The sequence below is a fragment of the Meleagris gallopavo genome, chromosome 20, assembly GCF_000146605.3.
Source record: "Meleagris gallopavo isolate NT-WF06-2002-E0010 breed Aviagen turkey brand Nicholas breeding stock chromosome 20, Turkey_5.1, whole genome shotgun sequence".
Classification (NCBI taxonomy): Eukaryota; Metazoa; Chordata; class Aves; order Galliformes; family Phasianidae; genus Meleagris; species Meleagris gallopavo.
Window position 1 is genome coordinate 4,123,048 of NC_015030.2, and position 22,030 is coordinate 4,145,077.

At 41.1% G+C, this 22,030-nt stretch overlaps 1 protein-coding gene across 4 annotated transcripts; it reads right to left on the reverse strand.

Moving 5' to 3' along the window:
* Positions 1-4,585: 4,585 nt before the first annotated feature.
* MFSD11 (major facilitator superfamily domain containing 11) lies at positions 4,586-21,713 on the reverse strand. 4 transcript variants are annotated; one of them, XM_019621652.2, is made up of 16 exons: positions 21,620-21,638; positions 20,857-20,919; positions 20,206-20,365; positions 19,853-20,026; positions 18,492-18,547; positions 17,355-17,462; positions 16,857-16,936; positions 16,669-16,765; positions 14,902-14,960; positions 13,541-13,682; positions 12,682-12,722; positions 11,503-11,568; positions 9,659-9,784; positions 9,056-9,230; positions 8,055-8,190; positions 4,586-7,558 (listed from the first exon to the last, which is right to left on the reverse strand). In XM_019621652.2, exons 4-16 carry the CDS (start codon positions 19,946-19,948, stop codon positions 7,394-7,396), a joined length of 1,347 nt encoding a protein of 448 aa, XP_019477197.1. In that variant the 5' UTR covers positions 19,949-20,026; positions 20,206-20,365; positions 20,857-20,919; positions 21,620-21,638; the 3' UTR covers positions 4,586-7,393. The 4 variants fall into 4 exon arrangements, with proteins under 4 accessions (XP_019477197.1, XP_010719577.1, XP_003211465.1 ...); XM_010721275.3 differs by lacking the exon at positions 20,857-20,919 and having other exon boundaries at positions 21,620-21,713; XM_003211417.4 differs by lacking the exon at positions 20,857-20,919 and having other exon boundaries at positions 21,577-21,658.
* Positions 21,714-22,030: the final 317 nt, after the last annotated feature.

Here is a 22,030-nt window from a genome sequence, read left to right on the forward strand (position 1 = left end):
AAAGCACAGGACAGGCAGCACCTCCAAAAAGAGCCCAGTAAGGCCAGGGATTATTCTAGGAAGCTGTCTGAAAGGTCAGCATCTCTCCTCAGGAGCTGGGATGGAGGCACAGAGCTGAGCTCCATGGGCTGCATCTCCTCTGCCCCTCTACATGGCACGAGGTAATGCTGTAGGAGTGAGTGATGCTGCAGGATGACAGCCTGAGCCCATCTTTCAGGCCCACACCGTCAGGATCCTCCCAAGGAAACGCTTTTCTCAGCAGCTCAAAGCACCACATCTAAAACAATCAAGAGCCTGCTACATATTTAATCTCATGCTTCACTACAAGCCGAATAAATTGGCTTTCCTCTTAATCAACAGCACAGTATCACTGTGCCAGGCACTGCCTGCTCTCAGGGCTGTCACATGAGCTGCCCCCCGAGGTGCAGACCCACAACCTATTCTCCATTCACCAGCACGTGGGGCATTTGCAAAAACAAGGCCCCAAGTGAGGGAGGACAGCACTGGGGGCAGCTCCGTGTCTGCCTGCAGACCTGAGGATGATCAATGGCTCAGCATCCGAGCAGCAATTCATCTCAGCTGGCTGCGTGCTGCCTCAGAGCTGGGATGCAGCACAGCCACCTCTTAGCCTGGCCAATTTCCTGTGCTGATGTTTCACCCACGGCCCCGGCAGGAGAGACTCATTAATTACAGAGGCTGGAACTGTCTTCCTGCTAGATAAGGCGGGAGGCAAACGCCGGTCAGCAGCCATACAGGCCTGGCAGTGCAATATCCTGGCAGAAAACATGGCTACCAAGTGGCCATGCAGGGCAGTGGCACACACACACCCCACCTCACTGCTCAGAGCCTTGCAGCAGAGTCCTCAGCTCTACAGAAGTTGCTACAGAGAAGGAAAAAAAAAGCAATCGATAATAATGAAACACTGTCAGCTTCCAGTCCAAACTCTTTTTTTTTTCTTTTTTTTTTAAAAAACACATCTTAAGAATCTGCTGGCAGGTAACCCTGAGTTACAAGGCAGGCTGCTGGGCAAAGAGCTGAGCTGCATGGAATTGAAAGGCAGTTGCTGGCAGCTAGGAGCACAAAAAGGCACCTCCCAGGGTGCTCAGGGAAGCATTAGACATCCTAGAGAGAAATATGTTGGTTGGGTATGAGCTCTGAGGTGGCAGCACTGGAGATGTGCACACAAGACAAGCTGGGAGCAATGACTCCAGGAGCAGCTCCATAAGGGATGCCATTACCATGGGCACATTACTTTGTTGAAGTTTTCTAGCAAGGGGTTTATTGACAGCAGAAAATCAAGTATTTCACAGCAATGCTTTGTGGTAGAAAGCACTGAGCACTCTCTACATCTAAGTACTATTGACATTTTAAGTCTTTAATTCCACCAGAGACAAAACAACTTCGTTTGAGAGTTCATTGATGACCCAAGAACACCATCATTCTTACTGAACACAGCCTCTCATTAGAATATTGACCATCAAACTGCACCTCCAGCTGCTCAGAACATAGCAAGGTGCTCCAACGCAGCCTGACCTGCAGGGTAAGTAGGTCCTCACGAGCATCACGGTGCTCTCTTCAGTTGCTGGCCTCTAGAGCCCAGCAAACCCCTCCATCAATGACAGCACGACATGACTCTCCCTCACCTCATTCTGTTATCCACAAATGCTTTGAGCGCGATGCTCCCAGTGCTGCCAGGCTTCAGGTTCCTTTCCCTGGCACTCTGTTTGTTTACTGCAGAACGTAAGAAGTATTTTTATTGCCAAGCAAACTTTTAAATCCAATCACTTTCTGCACGAAATGAAGCTCGGTGTGCATAACGCCCCTCTCCTTCCCCTGCAGTCATTTTTTGTGCACGTATCAAATGCTGAGCACCCGCAGGGCACCCAGCCCTGTCCTCTGCCACCGACTGGGAGAGGGCAGCGCCTCGCCAACACATCTGAGAATTTGCAGAATTAGGCTCTTATGAAGTATATAATCATTATAATTACACATAAATGTCATTGAGCTCTGCCTGTGATTGCAGCTCGATTTCACTCCACATTGAGGTAAGGGCGGCATGTGAATGTGAGCACTGCAACGTTGGAAGTCTCACTCATGTTGTGTTTTCTCCAGAAAGTCCAACTGCAGCACAAGTACATGCTGGGCCACCAATGCATAGGGAGAAAGCACCTTACAGCATCTGATGCACGGGTGTTCCCACCCTGCAGCAAGCCGAGTGCAGAAATGCATCAGAACAGCGGTCATTTATATTCTGTACAAGTATTTTATAGGAATATGCAGAGTGGGAATGAAGTTAATTTATAAACGTAGCCTGCAGATTTTAGATCAGAGTTACAGAGAAATTAGCAGTAAGGGAAAATGCTGAGCCTTCACAGCTGTCCTCCACCTGCACCGTGCTCCATCCATCACGCTGCTCAAGCAGGGCAGAGGTGCCTTGGCAGCTTGTGATGCCATTCACCTCCTCCTCCCTTGTAGCACCTTGCTCCCAGGTGGGCACACACAGCTGCTGGGGAGGTGTGAAACAAGCAGCAAGTCACTGTGACTGCTCAGCACTCAGCTGAACACTGTCACTACCTCCAGGCTGGGGTCACATCATTGCACACCACCTCACCTCCAGACCGCAGGGCCAACCAGCATCCGCTTGTAAAAATGTATCTTTTTCATTCGAAGTAATAATAACCAGCAATTAGACACTTACTTTGATTGGAAAACATACAGTCGTGCCTATTCACGGGTTCAGTCGGAGGACTGTCTGCACTGCTACAGAAGAAACATTTTCTTTCCCTCCTACAATCACTCAGCACCGGAGCACTGAACCAAACGCCCTGTACCACTGTTACACCTCTGCAAGCATGAAACAAACAATGATGTATGGCTGGGAGGTTCTTTTAAACAAGCTGTTATCTGTGTAATTACCTTTTTTTTTTTTAAAGATTAGTAATGATAACAAACTGTGCAGGTAAGGCTTTACTGCAAGATGAGTGGTTCCAGCAATGACCAGTCACCACTGCATTTAGTGAAGTTGCTTAATTGAAGCTAATTTCACTAAGTGACCTTAACAAATAGCTATTTCCCTTCAAGATGACAGGGTGATTGATGCTTCATTTAAGGCACAAACCTCCTATTTTTCCCCCCCTTCATGACTCGACTTTGAAGCACAAACTCCTGAATGTCCTTTCATCCAAAGACTCAAAGGGCTGCGTGCGGTGACAGCTGACCTCAGAGGTGCTTTTCTATTTGCACACATGAAGGATATTACAGTCAGCAACCGAATACAGATTCTCTCTGTCTGAAAGCAGCACAGCGAGGCTGCCCAGCCATCATGCCATGGAGCCACACAGGAGTCTGAAGAACCTGCAGTGGAGAAATAGAATAGTCTGCTTTCACTCAGTACACTCAAAATCAGTGTTATCGTTAAGATAATTGTTGTATGAGCTCGTTCTCAACTCACATATCACCAAGTCTAACCCAAAGACACCGCTAATTAAAGAGAAATTGCAACCATTAGACTTCTGCACAATGTCATCGTGTAATTAGGATCACTTGGAGGAGGACATCACCTCATGACTCCATTCCCAGCGTTTTATTCTGCCTTGTTTTCTGTTCTACTGGCCATCAGCAAACAACTAAACGCTGCTCTAGAAATCCTCAGCAGCTCCCTCTGTGCATGGCACACTTCTCACACCCAGCCCAGCTCCCAGGAAACCTCAGCAGCGTTACTTACTGGTGCCAAAGGAACCAGGCTGCTCCTGAAGTTAACTACAGGAATTAAGGCAAGTGAGATTTTCCCCATTGGGTCAACAGACACAAGGCCCCAAATTTATCGTTTTCTGCACCAATTTTCCATGAAACTTAACCAGCAAACTCCACCACAGAGTTCTCGCCAGTGCCATCTAAACTGGCCACAACAGAGACCACCACCAGCTGAAGGCCTCTTGATTTAAACAGGCACACAACCGCAGAACCACAGGGAGGTTGGAGCTGGAAGGGACCCTAAAGGCCATCTGGTGCCACCCCTGGCACCTGGAACCCACAGCTCCATCAGTGCTCACAGCCCAGCCCCTGACCTTGGCTGTCTGCAGGGATGGGGCACCACAGGAGGGCCTTTACTACCACAGGGACCTCAGTAGAAGTTATGATTTCTTCCCCTCAAATACCCTCTCCAAATTTAGCTGTATCAGCAGAAATTAGATCATAAAGATCACATTCACAAAGAACCTTTTATAAATGCTTCTCTTCCTTATCTCAACATTCTTACTAGATTGTACCAAATGAAGTGAACAACAGAAATAAAAGCACACTGCTTAGTTACAAACAAGGGCTAAAGCTGCAGAAATTCTCTTTGCATACATTCATATTGTATCAGAAGGCAAACCAACTGACGAGACAGAAATGTGGACCAGCTTATACGATATGCATAAAAGACTAATTCATAGCAGCATTTCTGGCACTCAGATGTCAGGAATATCAGTTTTCATTTCCTCTCAGCATTTGTTTGAAGAACTTGGATGTGATATGTCCGGATATTAAACCTCAATAATAACATAAAAGGATAAGAGCAGGAAAAGAAAAAAGATTTTTCAAATAAACTCAAGCAAATTAATATGTAATTTTACTTATAAAGATAAAATCCCTAACATTAAAACAAAACCATGATACCACAGACACAGAAGAAGCCCTTTCCCCCCCCCAAATCCCAATGAAATGAACAGTAAGCTCCCATCTCACATTAATGTGGAACTGTTCAAAAGCCAAGGAGCTAAAATGCACGGGGTCCATCCTCAGGGCAGGTAAACACTGATAGGAAGATTAAGAGATGGAACGATGACAGCTGCCAGCACTGCCATTCTCCAGACTGCTATGCCAAACATTCTGACCCATCTAACCATTGTGTGCAGCTGTGTGGATTTTCTTTTTTTTTAATCACCCAACAAATCACAGAAATAAGTGAAGAAACAATCTTGTGTTGTGGCTTGATCAACTGCAAACCCTTCCTTAAGATCAGAAGTTTAAAAGTCATACAGTTAACAGCAAATATATATTGATATATATATTTCTCTCTCTCAATTTCTTGTAAGACTTGCCACACAGCAATAATACTTCAGTGACCCAAACAGCCTTATGACATTCTCTGTCGTGCAGTCAGACCAAACAGAACAGGGAAAGGGAAACAAAGAGCAATCTGATTTACAGAAGTACACGTGCACAAAACCCAATTCATCAGTATCCCCGATTGCCAGCCTCAAAATGTTTGCTGAAACAACACCAGATTGCTGATTTGCCTGAATTTCTAATAAAATAGTTGATACAGTTCTTGTGCCACAGATGAACAACGCAAATTCATTAAAACAGATCGTTTTCAGGAGTAACCACACGAGAGCTGTTATCCAGCTAAAATGAAGCAGTGTCACTTTCAGTTACTCATTACTACAAGACCCAGAAATGATTTTCCCTCCCATGCACTGTAAGACAAAGTTGTTTCCTGCAGGCTTTGCCTTCTCTCGTTCATCTGTACGGGGAGAACAAGTCTCACAAACAATCAGAGAGGAAAGTAAGCGCCCGCATTTTTAAGAAGATTCTTTATCCCTTTTATATTTGAGAGAAAAATACAGATACATAGCAACAAGAGAACTGTAATCACTGCCAGCATCCTACCATCTATACGTTTTATGGTGCTCTGTACACAAACAGCATACTTCACATGACAGGATAACAGGGGTGGATAAGAGCATTTGAGTGCTGCTACTCACTTTTCGTGATTGAATACCAAACGCTTTCTCAGTTTGCCGGGGAAATTGGAATGGCTCCAATAACCCCTCACTCAATGTGCGCCCTCATCTCATTCCTCCACATCATCCATTACATCTCCTGCAAATAGACAAAGGCTGGCTGTCCTGATTTCTTTGCTTGCCAATTGTTCAGGTGCCTTCTAATCCTCCCACTAACACCTTACCGAACTCATAGCAAGAAAACCTAGAGTGAATTTTAAATCTTCTCCATACACCTCTAAAATAATCCTTCTCTGCTGTCTCATTATGCATGAGGGCAGCTGTGCTTCATGGGAGTAGTGTTTTATATGCTCTGCAAGAACAGAAGTGACAGCAAATGTCACAGGAGACACCACACTCCCTCACCAAGTTTAACCTTGGGCACACCTGTGTCTGTATGACATGCAGGAGCTACTAATGCATACTCCAAGTCAATATTTTTACGTGTCTTTGAAAATATGACAAGACATTTGCATTCTGACTGTGCATGAAAAGCTTGGGAAATGGTACTTTTCTAAGAATAGTTACATGGAGTGTCTATAAAAACTCCCACCTTGCTCAGTGTTGTTTATCTGCTCTCAGCTGCATCTTGTTTATCTGCCAGATGGAAACAAAACTGCAAGTACAACAATGTCACACAGGCAGCTAAAAGCAAGGTGGGATGCAGTTGCTGAGTAGAGGAGATCACCATCTACAACTGTTCCAGATTAAAGTTTAGTTGCCATGCCATTCAGCTTGTTTTCACATTTGGCAGAACGAGATTACAATATAGCCTTCCCTAAATATACTGAAGGAAACAGCTGATATCAGTCATCTCAGGTATTTTTAGACCATGCAGTAAAACAAACACCACAAGATGATTCTTCCAGATCACATTCTGACTCCAAATGCACTTTCAAAACATATCTTTGGTAATACTCCCATCACTGAAACTTTCATCACGATCTGTGAACTGAAAAGAACTGCTGGGAGGTCTGGGAGGGAAGCCTTGTAGTCCTTCACATAGCATTACCCTGAGAAGGTGACAGCAGCTGCCCCACTGCTGGTTTTGTGTCCTGGAGGTGATTAAGTAAAGCAAATTGTTCTACACAGGGATTTGAGAACTTCCAGGTAAAAGAGTAAGGCAACATTTCCTGCAGAAATATTCCTGCATATCTAATTGTTAAAAAAAAATCAATGATGTGCTCAGTTTTACAGATGTTCTGCAATACATCATAAAAGTATTGGTCATTCAGTGGGAGAATTTAAGTGTCCGCAGAACTAGGATATAGGTAAAATAATTTGGGGAGAGAAAGAAAAACTAATTCTGTAGTGGATGACAGTGAAATCAGGCAGTTACACACTCAGGAAGATATGGCTCAGAACAAAATTGTTCAATACATTGATCTCTATTTCCTTCCATTTCTAACACAGGATTTTTTTTTTTTTTTTCACACTCAGTTGATTAAAGCAAGGAAAAAGCCTTTCAGACTCAGCATTTTCTCCTCCTGTATTTCATGTTCAGTTTGAGGAATGGTGATTTATCAGTAGCTTCCTCCATCGTAATCTCTTCAACTCGATCCTTCCACCTTCTTGCATCACTTGTCAATAAATGTGCTCCTCCTGACAGGTGTGGGATATCGAGATCAAATGCTGCTGTAGTCAGAGCTACGGGCAAGTAATGCTGCTGCCTTCCACTCCACTGCAAAGAAGGTAATTGTCCCAAAGAAACCAACAACCACCATGATCAGGAGCTGCCACTGCAGAAGGAAGTAGTTGCTGTAGAAATATGCAACCGCAGCACAGATGGACTGATAGGAAAAAAAAAAGTGGAAGATGTTAAGTGGAGATATCCACTGCTGCACAAGGTTACGGGGCTGGTAACACACACAGCTTCACGTGCATCTTTAAGTATGCTTCTCTCAAAGATATAATGAGCTTTGATTGCTACACCACGGCATATGTCTCTACATGATATACAACAGATTTAGTTTTTACTTATTTAAATTAGTGTTCACAACAGAAAATGAACACATTTGAGTGTTTGAAGCATGGCAAGCACGGTTCTCCTCTATTTCAAAGCATTTTGTCTAGAAACAATGCAGCCAAGGCTTTAGGACAAAATCCAGAAAGCCTCTTTTCAGTTTTATGGCATCACAAACTATTTTCTACCAAAATATAGCTAGAAACTCGGACGACCACTCCTGCTCACTTGCAGTGTATCCTTTTCAAAGGTAAAAATTCCATTAAAGCTGTATAAAGAATATTCCCACACTTGTACATTCAGAAGGTTACGTGATGTAATACCTGAACAAATTTGAAGATGGCAAAGGCAGGAGCACTGTCTTCAGAATACAGGAATCCTAAAATGCTGAGGAGTTGGGTATTGAAGCAGCTGTCTCCCAGGCCCAACAGAAAGCTGCAGAATATGGCCACCTCTTTGCTGAAGGAAAAATTCAATCAAATGTAAGAATCACTCACTCAAGCAGCTCACACAGCTATTGACTAATGCATGAACCTATGAACTACTTTTGACAGACTTACTTGGCAATGGAGAATGGAAGAAAGTTATCAAACTTTAAATTTCATTGGAAAAGAAGTGGGAACACTTGGCTGGCAAAAAGAATAGTTTCATCAGATTTTAATTCCTTGAATGCTAAAGCTTCTGTTAGTATTACCAACAGTCAATTCTACACTGAATTAGAACTGCTAAAATCTCATTTTGATGCCTGGAGTCATAAAGCCCACACAGCAGTGATCAAATGCCAAGACACATACAGTGAATTCAACAAAACTGCAGGAACATGAGCAAAAGACCAATTCATTCAGAAAAACACTCCTATTAAAAAAATAGCCCCATGTACCAGCACAAATGCTAATCACTGCAGCTGAGCAGCTGTGCCTGCACAAGCTGACCACATTACTTTCACACAAATTAGCACAAATACACCCCAAAAACAGGTTGCAGTGATAAGAACGCTCCCCATATTCTTCCCCTAACTAACAGACTTTGGACTTTGACAAGGAGCATTCAAAGACCAAAGTGTAAAGCTGGTGCTCTATGTACAGTAAAAATGAGCCCAACTTCCTGACAGCTAGCACAACAGTTGTTGGTCACAACTGTAAGAGTTGTGTTCTCAAACAGTATAACTGCTACCAAATATCCTCACGCTTTTTATTCTTACACCATTGAGGTCCCTAAATTGAGTATGCACCAGAAGAGCTGTTTCAATGAGTTTCCTGTGAGAGGTACAAGCTGTTTTATATGCATCTTGAGTTATAACAGCCAGAGTGAAGAGCTTACATACCTCGGAATCATGTAAGCAATATCATCTGTTCCTTCCATAGGAGCAACAGGGGCATTGCTTGGCATGTTGACAAAGATTAAATAAAAGGCAATGAAGTGGACAATGATGCCTAGCATCACAATGGGGTTCCTGCCAAAGCGACTCTTCTTGCTCAGTAAACCAAAGATTCCTCCACCTGTAGGGATGGAAAAGATGGGAGACTTACATCAGAAACAAAGATGTAAAGAACAAGATTGAATTCAAAGTAACAAAAATTAAAAAGAGACCAAAAATATAGGTTGTAAATTCCCATGTTTAACAACTGAAGCACTGACAGACATGAAAGCAGCCCCAAAGTGTCTGCCAGCTCTGCCACACCAGCTCTCCTGGTGCAGAACCTCTGGGTTGCCAGAGGTGTCCAAGACATGCAGGCACATTTCTCAGGTGGATGCTGATGAAGGCACTTAGTCTTTTCACGAGGTATCGTGCCAGGACTTCTGTTTTCTCCTCCCAACACTATGAAGTGAGGAGGGATGATGTTCTGCCTAGCTTTGCCGATTGCAGAAACATGTGCCTCTCTATGAATCCAAGTTGTTCATCAGCAAATATCTCCTTTTGACTCACCTAAAATTTCCCCAACACCAATAAAAATCCCAGAGAGACCAATAAGGCTTTTCTCTTCGCTGCCAAACCTATTCACAGCACCAATGCATGTTCCATACACTCCAGAAAAGAATGTTAACTCCAAACCTTTGAAGGAAAGCAAACAAGATTGACAAATGAAGGCTTTCTTCATAAGCTTTGCAATAGTTTTTATCTAAATGTTTTTCCCTAAGGTAACTTTCAAATACATATTTTCAAGAGGTAAGTGTAACAAGCAAACAAGCAGAGTTTTAAGCTATGCAATCATTATACTTTTCTATGCTAGCTCATGGAAGCAATATAAAAAAACATGTCACATAATTAGCATTAGATGCACTGAGGCTCAGTACTCCTGCTGTTGACACAATCCCTATAAACAGTTTGTATTTCCACCTCTCCAAAAACTTTGGAATTTCATTCAAACAAGAACCTTTGTGTGAAACAGCACTTAATAACTGAGGAAATGAAACAATTTCACTTTAAGATTTTTTTTTTTCCAGATTATAGTATTTCTGAGAAAGACCCCTGCACCCTCAAATCCCAAACAAGAGGAGTTCTAAGCTCAACTGCTCCTTTCCCATCGATGCACAATGAAAGCAGAGCAAGAACAACTACTTGTTAGAAATCTTTCTTTCTACTGCTGATACTGAAAGGTGACACATTTAAGTCCAAAACAAGGAACCATTAGTCTGAAAATCACAGTGTCTTAACAGCAGTTATATTTACAAGAACCCAAGTGCTGTGCTTAAAGAAAAACAGAAAATAGCACTCTCATTCCCCTCCTCTGTCTTTTGCTATTGCAGAACCACAGCACGCCATGCATTGGTCTACCAGCAGCAGGCTGTCTAATGCTCTAATGCCTCAAAAAGGAATGAGATCTCAACAGACTGATTATCAAACTACACATTTTGGAAGTAAAAGCTTGTGCCAGTCCTACGGGGCTTCCCGTTTTCCCACGAAGTGGCAATATTGACCAGGAGCCACCAGATGGCAGCAGGCAGTTCTTCCAAGCTGGACTGATTCTTTTCTACATAACCTTCCATACCAATTTCAAATTTCATCACCCCATTCCCTTGCCTGGTTATCTTGTTTCATGCTCCTGTTGCACTGAACATCTACAAGGAATTCAAGTTCGCTCATCTGGGTTAACATAAAAGCCAAAGCCAAATAAGTAGGAAAAAAACAAAAATCCTCTAAGATTTTGAACGTTTTTATAGTCTTTCTGTGGAATAACTGCTTTAATGGATGGTAAAAATAAATGGACTCTTATTCTACAGCTCATATTTTGGTCTAACAATGGCAGATCAAGTTCAACTAAAGTTGGTGAAGAAAGTTCCTGCCACAGTAAATACCAATGGCAAAAATAGTAAAAAACAGTTAATTTGTACCCAGTAGAACCAAGACAACTGAAGACTATCAGTAATGCCCTACACCTCACCTAACAGAGGCAATACTGGAAATGTCATCTGCCAAAAATTTAACTGCACTGTAGTTGCACTAGACATAATCCACAACCTACTGATGGTGTCAGGCCAAATCACATTAAATCCTGCTTCATACATTTTGCCTAAATCCCAATTTGGGTGACCCCACAGTGGACTGAACAGCATATTATGACATCTATTAATGTCAGAGTCAGGTACACCTCTCCTCCCGTATAGGAACACTTTCCAGAACATGGAATATAATTCATCCAGAGGCACCTGAAATATTCAAGTGCTGTTTGCAGAGACACACAAATCGCCACTCTGCTCTGTGGTCACTGTTTAAAACTCCAAACAATGCCCAAGAGTCCTGCACAATCACACACTGTGCTTGCTTCATACCTGTGTAGGCTGTTGTAACACTGAGGAGCAGAATCTCTTTCGTGAAGCTTAGCTTTATAGATCTCTCTGGAAAGACACAAAGGAGATTAATATAACTTCCACTAACTCTACTAGGAGCACCTGCACTTTCTTTGCTCTCTGCTTAAACCAAAAATAAGTTATTTCAACTGTGACTTTCTTGCAATAAGAAGATTAGAGTGCTAAGCATGCAGACCTTCATTTGCACTCTAAAACAACAATTTGACCTCAAATCTATTTGTAAGAAGTGCAAGGAGGGAAATATTAAGAGGGAGTTGTGCAGTTTTCTATCAGCAGACAATTCATTCTTCGTTGTATTTTTGTACTCACTGTTCATGGCAATTACCTCCTATAAGAATATTTTGTCCATGAAGATCTCCATGATCTTAAAACAAGCAGTCACTGATAGACCACATCAAACTCAGTGGGAACCAGTCAGTTCAGTTCAAAAACATTGATTTAAAGTGTTACCATCTGGTGACAAGAAGTAATATGCAGCTTCTCCTTTATACCGTTGGGTTTGTTTGTTTTTTTTTACTGGAGAAGACAATTTAACTTTCATTCACTAGCTTTCCCTAGGGGTGACCTGTTGGTTTTGAGCTTATCTGTATAAGGAATGCGTTGTAAAGCAGCCTGGATCTCAAACTCAAACTTCTCCTGCACTATAGTAGCACAGAGGTGATGTCAGTTACACCTTCTTTGCTTGCAGACAGACTTTGGTTGTATGGTACCATCATGGGAGAAGCACTCTAAAGTTCAGCCAGCCACCTCACACCAGTTACACATCAACAGCAATCTGTCCACAACTTAGCATTCCCAAGCTTTTCCATTTGCAAACCTTGTTTATGCTTGACTCAAAGTCACAAATATTCACACAGAAAACTCAGTTCCTATCAAGTTCAAACCTCATCAGTCCCATATCTGTATGAACTGCCATCTCTAGTCTGAAAGTCACTGCCATTTGGCAGCCTCTTTTCCCAAAGGCCAGATCTAAATTTCTGTTTTTCAAGTGCAATAACTGAAATGCATTCTTAACCTTATTTATCTGCAAATTTTTGTTCTGAGTGATTTGTACATTTTCACATATCAGCAGAACCACGGAGAGCTGGAAAGGATTTGTCAGGATTCTTTGAAGCAGCTTGTATGTTAAACAGTACTTACTGAAGGCATCCACTGCTCTCATCAGTTTGTTTCGTGCAGACCTGGGTAAATAAATGACTTAGTCAAAAAAAAGAAAATGAATAACCACTGCACTGAAGGCAGATGAGTTCATTCTTCAAAATGTCTGTACGTTTTTTAGGCCTGTATTATGTACTGAAATATGCTAAGTGTTTGAGACTCTAAACTACTGACCACAAAATTCATCTGGCTTTCTGAGCAAGTGAACACCATTCAAAATTTAACCTAAGAGATTTCCTTCTGAACAAGTTTAGAAATGGTCAGCATCGAGCATTTTCACTAACACACACTTGTTGACATTTTTCTAACATTATTTTAATAAAACAAAAATATCTAAAACGATGCCTCAAGCAAAACTGCACTGTGTCTGCCTACCTATACACTTCTAGTGTACTCAGAAGTTGCATCTAAACATTTTGAGAACATGTGATAAATATATTAGTATGAAAATATAACTCAGAAAAAGGATGGGAATAATTTCTGCTCATTCCAGCCCTTAACCTGGACTGATTAGACAAAGAAAGACTACAAAAGCCAGATGCACATTTAACAATCAGAGGAGAAAAAAAGGTAAGTGGTATCTTTCCAAAGGCACTTACTCATTAATGGAAAAACTTGATGTGCATTACCTTACTCTGTCCTTGAAAATGTCATATGCAGAACATTAATTGATTCTCACTTGTTCAGACACAGACACTCTTCTATCAAATGTGTACATTCTACAGGTTGTTCATAACATTCAGGCTCCCAGTTCAGAGGGGAAAGTGAAACTGACACTCCATTAAGAAGCAGGGACACAAGTAAGTATATGTGACAACAAATTATTGTTGCAAGCACTTACGAGCTGTCCCCATGGATTTCATTAGTAGAATCTTCCTCCCCTGGAGCTTTTGTGTCCTCTTGTTTCCTAATCAGAAAGAACAGAACAGTGCCCACAAGACTGATAACAGTCAGGGCAATGAAGACAGTTCTGCGATCGCCCTCTGGAAAAACAAATTAAAGTCATTACAGGACATGTAAAAGCAATTCAGACAAAGTCAGCTACCTTCAAAGAACTAATACAAGCATAATTCAGAGCAGTGTTTAAAATGATTACTGATTTTCTATGTTACCTTGCACGTGGAACAAAATGAACACGGTTACTGGTAAATTCCTATCTCATTTTCACAATGCCAGTAAGACATTGGCATATTAAAGAGTGTTACCTGCATTTCCTGCCATGCAAAGACTATGACCAAGGAGGAGCCAGTTAGCAATGAAAGTGCATAAATTATTAGCAGGAAAAAAATACACTTCAAGAGATGTATAACTCAGAACAGACATAGGAAGCTACCCCAAAAGCCCACAGATATCTAAGAATTTGTTCTCTACCATACATATTAGGACTGTAACATCAGATTATTAGAATTGTATACTACAAAGGCCTTCACAGCATGGATACCTCAGTAACTGAGGCAGCATACAGTGTGTTACTGGAGAAAGGCAATTGCTTCCCTCTGCACCAGCTCTGGCACACCACCCAACTTGTCTGGCAAAGGAAAGTCTGCAATACCAAAGTTATGCCTATTTGCAAATTAGGCAGGGAAAGAAAAATGCTGAAACTGCTAACAGTTGTGATTGAACAAACACAAAGACGTTGCCTATGCTTGTATTTAATGGACTTCTGCTTAAAGGCAAACAGTAAATTGTTCTATCTCAATTAAAAATAACCTCTGCATGATTATAGATCAAGAAGAAAACGTGCTTCATCTTGAAATGCCAATAATATAGGCAGTAAAAAGAAGGAGGAACTGATTTTCAAGTGCTGTCAGAGCTTTTAATACTAACACCTAGCTTTTAAAAAAGAGTCTCAAGACATCTCAACAGTGTTTTCCATCTGAAAATGCAAGAAGTCACAACAGCAGAAATCCCTCACATTTAATAGCTGCATTCTGTGGCTAGCAATGGCAACAAAACTTAGATGGCACAGAACTTCAAGGCCTCCATGAGAGAAGGTGGGAACTGACTTTTAAAAATTAACCTGTGCTGTGCCACCAAGCCCAGGTCTGTGGAGAACCTGAGACAATGCATTCAACAGAGGCACCAAGTGGATCAGAGGCAGCATTCCTGAAGCCTGATCATTCCCATTTAGATGTCAATGCCTCATTCCTGAATGACTATGCTATTCCTGTTACCATCTTGCCACAAACAAGTAACACCCACCTGATATGTAAGTTTTTCCTTGCCAAGCAAAGTATATATACAGGTTTCCAAAAAACAAGCTGTAAACGAGAACAACACAGGTGAACTTTTTGTGGTAGAATTAAGATCACAGCACCACAGTAACACAATTCTATGCAAAACCAGTACTGCACAATTGTGAAAGGATAAGAAAGCAGTCATTTCCCATGCAAATTGTTTATTCTGTAGAGAACTGCAAACACAGGAAAGTGTTTTTCACCCTAATGCTGGCTGTTTCTTGTTAGGAATCAAGACAGAACAAGAGAATAGCAAATGAACTTAGCTGGCTATTTGTTATCTCTCTCACTGTTTTTGGAAGGGTGTAGCTTAGAATGATGATGTATCTATAGAAATGAATTTGCAGTACTCCCCTAGCAGAGTCGTGTGTCTCGTCTGAAATATCAGTGCAGCAATACTAAACTGCCTGTTAACAGGTTGGGGAAATTCTGTGTTTCTACATACAGTTCCCTGAAATACATCAGCTCAGAACGAATGATGACTCAAAACAGCCTTAGAGTGAAATTTCCTCATCTGAACTCAAACATTCTACTCACTATAAAACACACAATTACTTGAGTTTGTGGAAATCAGGACTTTGCTACACCAAGACATTAATTAATTCCAAAACATGAAATACAAGCAGCACACCACTGTTTCACTCTGCTGTTCCATTAATGCAGCACTCTGTCTCCACACAGCATCAGCAATGCCATTTAGAGCAAGCTCATCAGCCTACCACCATGACTCATCCCCTGCCTTATTTCTCAATATCCAGAAGCACTGTATTAGCAGCATAAGAGCTATCTGCCTTCAGGATACATTTGTGGCCCTACTATCAGTGAATCTGATCTCTTTTCAGTCTTGCTGACAATATCCAACTCCAAACCCTCCAAGCAGGAGGGAATTCCAAAAGTTTTTCACCCATCATACAAAAAAACCCGTTCCAAACTGATCTTTCCCTAGTTTCAACACATTACCTGAGCTCTATTACAGCAGTTCTTGCTAACAGTTCCACATTCTGCTCAGCTGCCACCTTCCTGCTCTGCTAGCCCATGAGTAAAATACTCCTCGTTTTACCTTCTCTCCAAACTGTCCCAGCCTTTTTATTCTCTCTTCAAATCAACAGCTCTGTTTTCATGCATGTTTCCATCATCTTTTCCTCCAGCAAAGTTCCAGAGCAAGTGGAGGCCCAGCACTGAGGTTAAATGGGGCTCTCAGGCAGAGGTGAGATGGAGACATGGTGAGGTGATTCAGGGTCATGAGGGCTCATTAGTATCATGATCCCAACGCAAAACAGCCCTCCAAGACCAAGATATTTGCTAAATGCTCCCTGAACTAATATGTATCTTTTTAGCACTTCAAGAGCAGAGACTTGCAATAGGAACCTTTAATTCACTGTCTTTTAACACACACACAACAGCTTTAGAAGTTTTGCTCCAAACTCTCCATTTAATTGACTGCAAAATACCAGAAATACAGAAACAACAACAACAAAAATCTGCTTACTTTCAAAAGACCTCAGGTAAGCAGAGATCTCTAGCAAGATACCCTCACCTCCACTGCCAACCCTTAAATGAGGTCTGGGGAGGGATGCACCCTGGCTCCACCCCTTCTGCTCACTCAGCCCCACTGCATGCACCTGAGCTCCCCAGGGTCGGCCTTGCCTTCCCACCAGGTGCTCTATCACTGCTTCAAGTTGTGACTTGCATTTCCACTACTACAACTAAAAAGCTATTACTTAAAGCTTACCTGGACTGCAAGAGTGCCCAAAATACTCCGCTGTTCCTTCCAATGGTGTTTTCATCAGAATTTATAGTCAAGCAATTTCCCTGTGCCGTCCACAGTACTGAAATGTGCAAAAGATATTGGTCAGGAAATAAAAGTGCTTTAGAAGTATATTCAAATAGAGCAGTGAGCAGAATAAGAGCAATGCTTACCTGCAGCTGCAATGCCAATAAAAACAGAAGCAGTATAGAAACTCCACGTAGAAGGCTGGATAAAAACTGCAATGTATAAGCTAGAATAGAACAAATAGATCCGTTTATTGAACATAAAACAGAGTGGAATGTGCTCTTTAAGAAACAGCTATCTTACTTAGCTTCTCCTATGTCATCCACTGTCACCCAAGGTACCATGCAGTACAGTTCAGGTTACGTAAAAAAAAAAGGTAAGCTTTTTACTCCACCAAGAATGTAGACTTTGTTTATGTAGTCAACAACCTGAGAACACAACATGAACTCAACAGTCAGCAAAATCTGAAAATGGTAAGAAAAAAACCAGAGTTTCCAGTAGGCTTGAAGTGCCCTGAAGTCACCTACTGATACATGGAGCAGCTCAGCACCGTGTTCTTCTTAGCCAGTACAATTTTGTATATGGTACTGCACTTCCATGTGGGAAAAAAAAGATATTTCAAAGAAATTAAAAATAATACTTACCTATAAAATATGCCACTAATAAACATGGAGAGTTGAGGTCCTACTAGTGCAACCACTGAAGGTGAGATAAGGTTTGATGCTGAGAAAACTCCATAAATAACGGACATACTACATAAATAAACAACAAAGATAGTGAAGTACTTAAAATAAAATACAGGCTACAAATGCAGATTGTTTAAGAAGACTCAGCTGATTCCAAAGTATCAAAATATACATAAGCAATTGCCTCATTTTTATATTCAAACATTTCCTTCCTTTGTGTTGTTAATTACCTTCAACCATTTTACTCCATACGAAACACTCAAGTGTAGTGTATCTTGCACTGCTGAATCGAGTCCCAAGCCATTGCAGGCCAGCACAGCTTCTAATTTATGACAGGGTTTTGTCAAACTGTGCCTTAACAAGTTTCTCTATTTTGTGCCCAGTACTTCTAAAGGACAATGTACCAAAACCACTTTCATCTATTAGTGAGCTTTTCATCTTCTGTCAAATGCACCACAAAAACTGTATAGATATATTTTGTAGTAGCTGTAATTTTAGTTTATATTAAGACAGTAAACCTTTCAAAGCAGCAACTGGGTTTTCTTATATGACAGATCAATTTGGTTTACAAAAGCTCCCTGATCATACTTGGTGAGTCTGGCCAAGTCAGCGCAATAAACATTCAGAGTGGTATTTTACAGCTGAAAACCTTGCTTCTCTTCTTGTCTTTCTGGTTGCTTCTTTCCCAACTATGTTGCAGTATTTCCTACAACTTGATCCAAACAACCCATATACTACACCAAGGTACAGAAGCAGATGAGGCAAACAACCAAAGCCTTAGCATTTTATTGTCTTTTTTTTTAAATTTCCACATTTTTTAAATGTACTAAGATAAAAAGCTGAGAATGCGATGACTGAATGGTAGCTTTAGTTTTACAAAGAACATACACAAAACAATCACGTAGCTCAATTAGAAACAAGTAATTCAGAGTAGGACTGAATGCAAGAGCCATGATTTAACTGCTTTAAGTATGCCATTAAATTGTGAAGCCAGCAGAGCACTAGAATCTCATGAGAGTATATCTCTACCAGATGTAATTATAACTAGCTTCACCCTGCAAGGAGCAAAGTAGTAAGAAAATGTGTGTGAGTTACCTTGTGTAGCCACTGCCATGAAAATCTGTGCTGTTTAAATTTGTAATAACTGTTTGCTGTGAGGAGAAATCATATGCAATACTGTTAGAACTTCTTGAAATCATTTGTAACAGATTGAAGTCAGCGCTAAACATAAAAAATTATCACTAATAGACTCTACTTAAAGCGTTAATTACAACTGACAGTATCTCCACAATGAAGATGAAGAAGATCCTAGGCAGGGAAACATTTGTCTGAAGCAGTAATAGAGATTTGGGAATTATATCCTGATTTCACCAGAGATCTTACAGTATTTCACAGAACTTTTGTTTCACAAAACACTTCTCTTAGGTACCTGCATATTGCTATCTTCATCTAAGCAGTGGGGGAAAACAAGCTGAAGATTCACTGTATTCTTAATTTATCCAAACTTCAGCTTCAGCTGTACTTTAATTTCAGCTAAGAGTTTCCATCCTTTCAGTCTTTCCGTTAACAGCTTGTTCCTTTTTTTTCCCCTTGAATCAGCTTTAGTGATCATGAGACCATGTAATTAGCTGGATTGTCTGGCAGATCTGATTGAAAGTCACTTTTAATGACTTTAATGACAATACATTACATCACTGCATGATCTCTAGGCCCAATTCAGTGAGGTGCTGCACATTCATTGCGTAGCAGAATTTAATCACTGCGCTGTATAATAATTTAACAACAATTGCTGTAAGCAATTATTTCTACAGTGTATTTCAAACTCAGAAAGAATTCTTCTTAACGTGCAAGAACAGAGAAGCAAAATGTACGTTGGCATAAGACTGATATCAAAAGTAACACCAACAACTAAGTTAGAGAAGGTGACTTGGCAGTTCTAGCAGCTGTGTGAGCCTGACTGCTCGTCAGGTGTCATCCTCACACTCCCCTTCAATGTTCAGTTTGTTAAAACAGAAAAATAGGCAGCATTAGGAAAGAAACTCCAGGAGAAACTAGGGGCATGTTAACTAGGGGTTAATAATAACATATTAGGCAAACATTCTGAAAGGGCTTATATACAAAAAACAGGAATGTGAAAAATACAATAAAAATCAATTGTTATATATGGAATGAAGCAAAACAGACATTGAAGTTCTAACATTTGATAGGATTACTTAATTTTCCACTGTCTAAGCAATCAGACAGAGTCACATACGTAACTATGATACCTTAAGGAAATAAACTGATTAAGCATCCTGTTAACCAACTTAATCTAGTTAACGCTAAACCAAAAGAAAGGAGACAATATGTCAAAAGCTGCACTGCACATTAAAAATCTCATTACAGCAACTCACATATTAGACAAAGCACAAAAGAACTGTCACATAGCTGTGGAATGTTTTGATATGTACACCTACCGCAATATTTCCACATGTTTGGAAAGCAGTGAATATAAACATGAATGAGATTCCCAAAATAAGTACGTTGAAAAGTTTTTTTGAGTCAGGAGACATTTTGTGGGTTATTTTGCCAAGTTCTCAGCTTCAGTCTGGAAAAAAATCTATTTCCCTTTAAAAGTTTCCACTTAACTCCTGTTTAAAGAGAAAAAAAAAAAGAGTAAACCACCACCAACAAAAAATCCTTAAAAAATGACAATTCCTGAGAGCTACTTGTTAGCTGCTAGGATTTGTTTAAATAATGTACAGCAAAGTCAGTAAATTGGAAAAATAAATAGATAGATACAAAAAGTAAAGATCAAAATTCCCTCTACCTTTTCCCATTAAGTTAAGAGAGCAGACAGCAGTATGTTACTTCTCCATGACATCTCATTCCACCCAAAGAAGCAGTTTTCCAAGCATCGAGATGGTTAATCAGCTGAGTTTCTTGCCATGCTTCTGAACTGGAATTCTGGTCAAAAGCCAGTAAATCACCTGACAAAGGAAAGATGAGATATTCACACACACAAGTCATTTCCATGCATGCTGGACAGGAAATAAGGAACATTTCACAGTACAGATCAGCTGACCCTGCCTAGAAAGCCCTCGTGCACTATGGGAAATGCAGTTTTATTACTGTACCCTTTCTTCTTTATACATAGAAAATGTCACTCTGGAGAGCAAATAATTCCTCAAAAGAGAAACCTTTCAGTATCACCAACATTGAAGTTCTACTTGGTGCTCTTCCCTTATCCAGTGTCTCTGAAGAAGGAACGGTCTGTATAATCTTCCACTGCTTCCTCTCAAGAAACATTCACTTTCAGTAATGTTTTGTTCCTAACACCCTGCTTTACAGTGGTCCTCAGCAATACATTCAAGATCAAGTCATATTTTTGCTTGAAGCCCTCTGTCAAACTGTCAGCAAAACTAACACAGGGTAACACACACCCGGTATGGATGGAATGGCTGCTTGTCACTGTCAGTACCTTGTCTATATTCTGTATCTCGTGAGTCAGGAGTGGACCATTCTGCTAACCCAGCCCCATGAACTGCCAAAGAGGAATAGATGAGAATTCAGAACTTAAGAAAATGGCAAATCAAAAAGTTTTATTCTTTACTTGTGGAAGAAAATCAGCTTGACCATACAGAGGCTACTTTACAAAGATCAAACAGCAATATCAAGGCATTGCTTTTAATGTCAGCAAAGCTCCCTCTCTATATTAAGTATTTAAAACTAGATTGAATCGATTTTTAAATCCAATTTTTACTTTAAGGCATCGCTAAACAAACAGACGCCACGTTTCCCTGCCCACAGTCACTGAGTCCCACTCACTGGTGTGTGGGGATCATTCTGCTGACAGAAGCTTACACTGAAGGGATTGCCCTGACGGACACAGGGAACCACCTCTGTCATTTTAAAGAAATCACTGTAAAAATACAGACTTTAAATTTCTCCTGAAAGCATTTCGGCAGATGAATCAGACAGCAATGAATCCAAACTCTCTGAGCAGGAAAAGAACAATAAAACACAAATCAATACAGACATGAAAGCCAATCCCAGGTTATTTGCTTTCCTAAATCTTTTCTATAGGAAACAACTTGTTGCCTCTGGGTTTGTATCCAAGTCGTCACTTACTGAGCTTGCTTTCTCAGCCTTTTTTCCCCCCTTCATACCAAAAACAGCTTTCTTCATTCCTATCCTTTACCTTTAAAAACAGCTTACAAAACAGCCAGGGTAGAAACATTTACCACAGCTTTGAGGTAAGAATTAAGCACTGCGGCTGCGCCCAAGGCAGGGAAGCGCCCGCGCAGCGCGCCGACAGCACCGCACCGCCCCCCCCCCCCTCCAGTGTCCGCCATTTTATGCCGCCTCCTCCCGCGCAGGGGCTTTTCCTTCGCAACGATTTTTTAATTTTTTTTCTCAACGTCGTAGGGTTTCCCGCTCCTCCTTCCCCTCCACCACAACACTCAGTCCTCAACTTGCTTCTTTTTTTTTTTTCCCGTTTACAACACATGTTCAAAGTTTCGCCTCCACCGATTGCTTCCGGGTCACTGCAGATCCGCCTCAACGGTCACTTTCAAACGCGTGCACGCCGTTAACTTAGACACCTACTTTTCCCGCTACTTGCCGGGACGCCTCAGGGAACCGAGGTCAGGAAT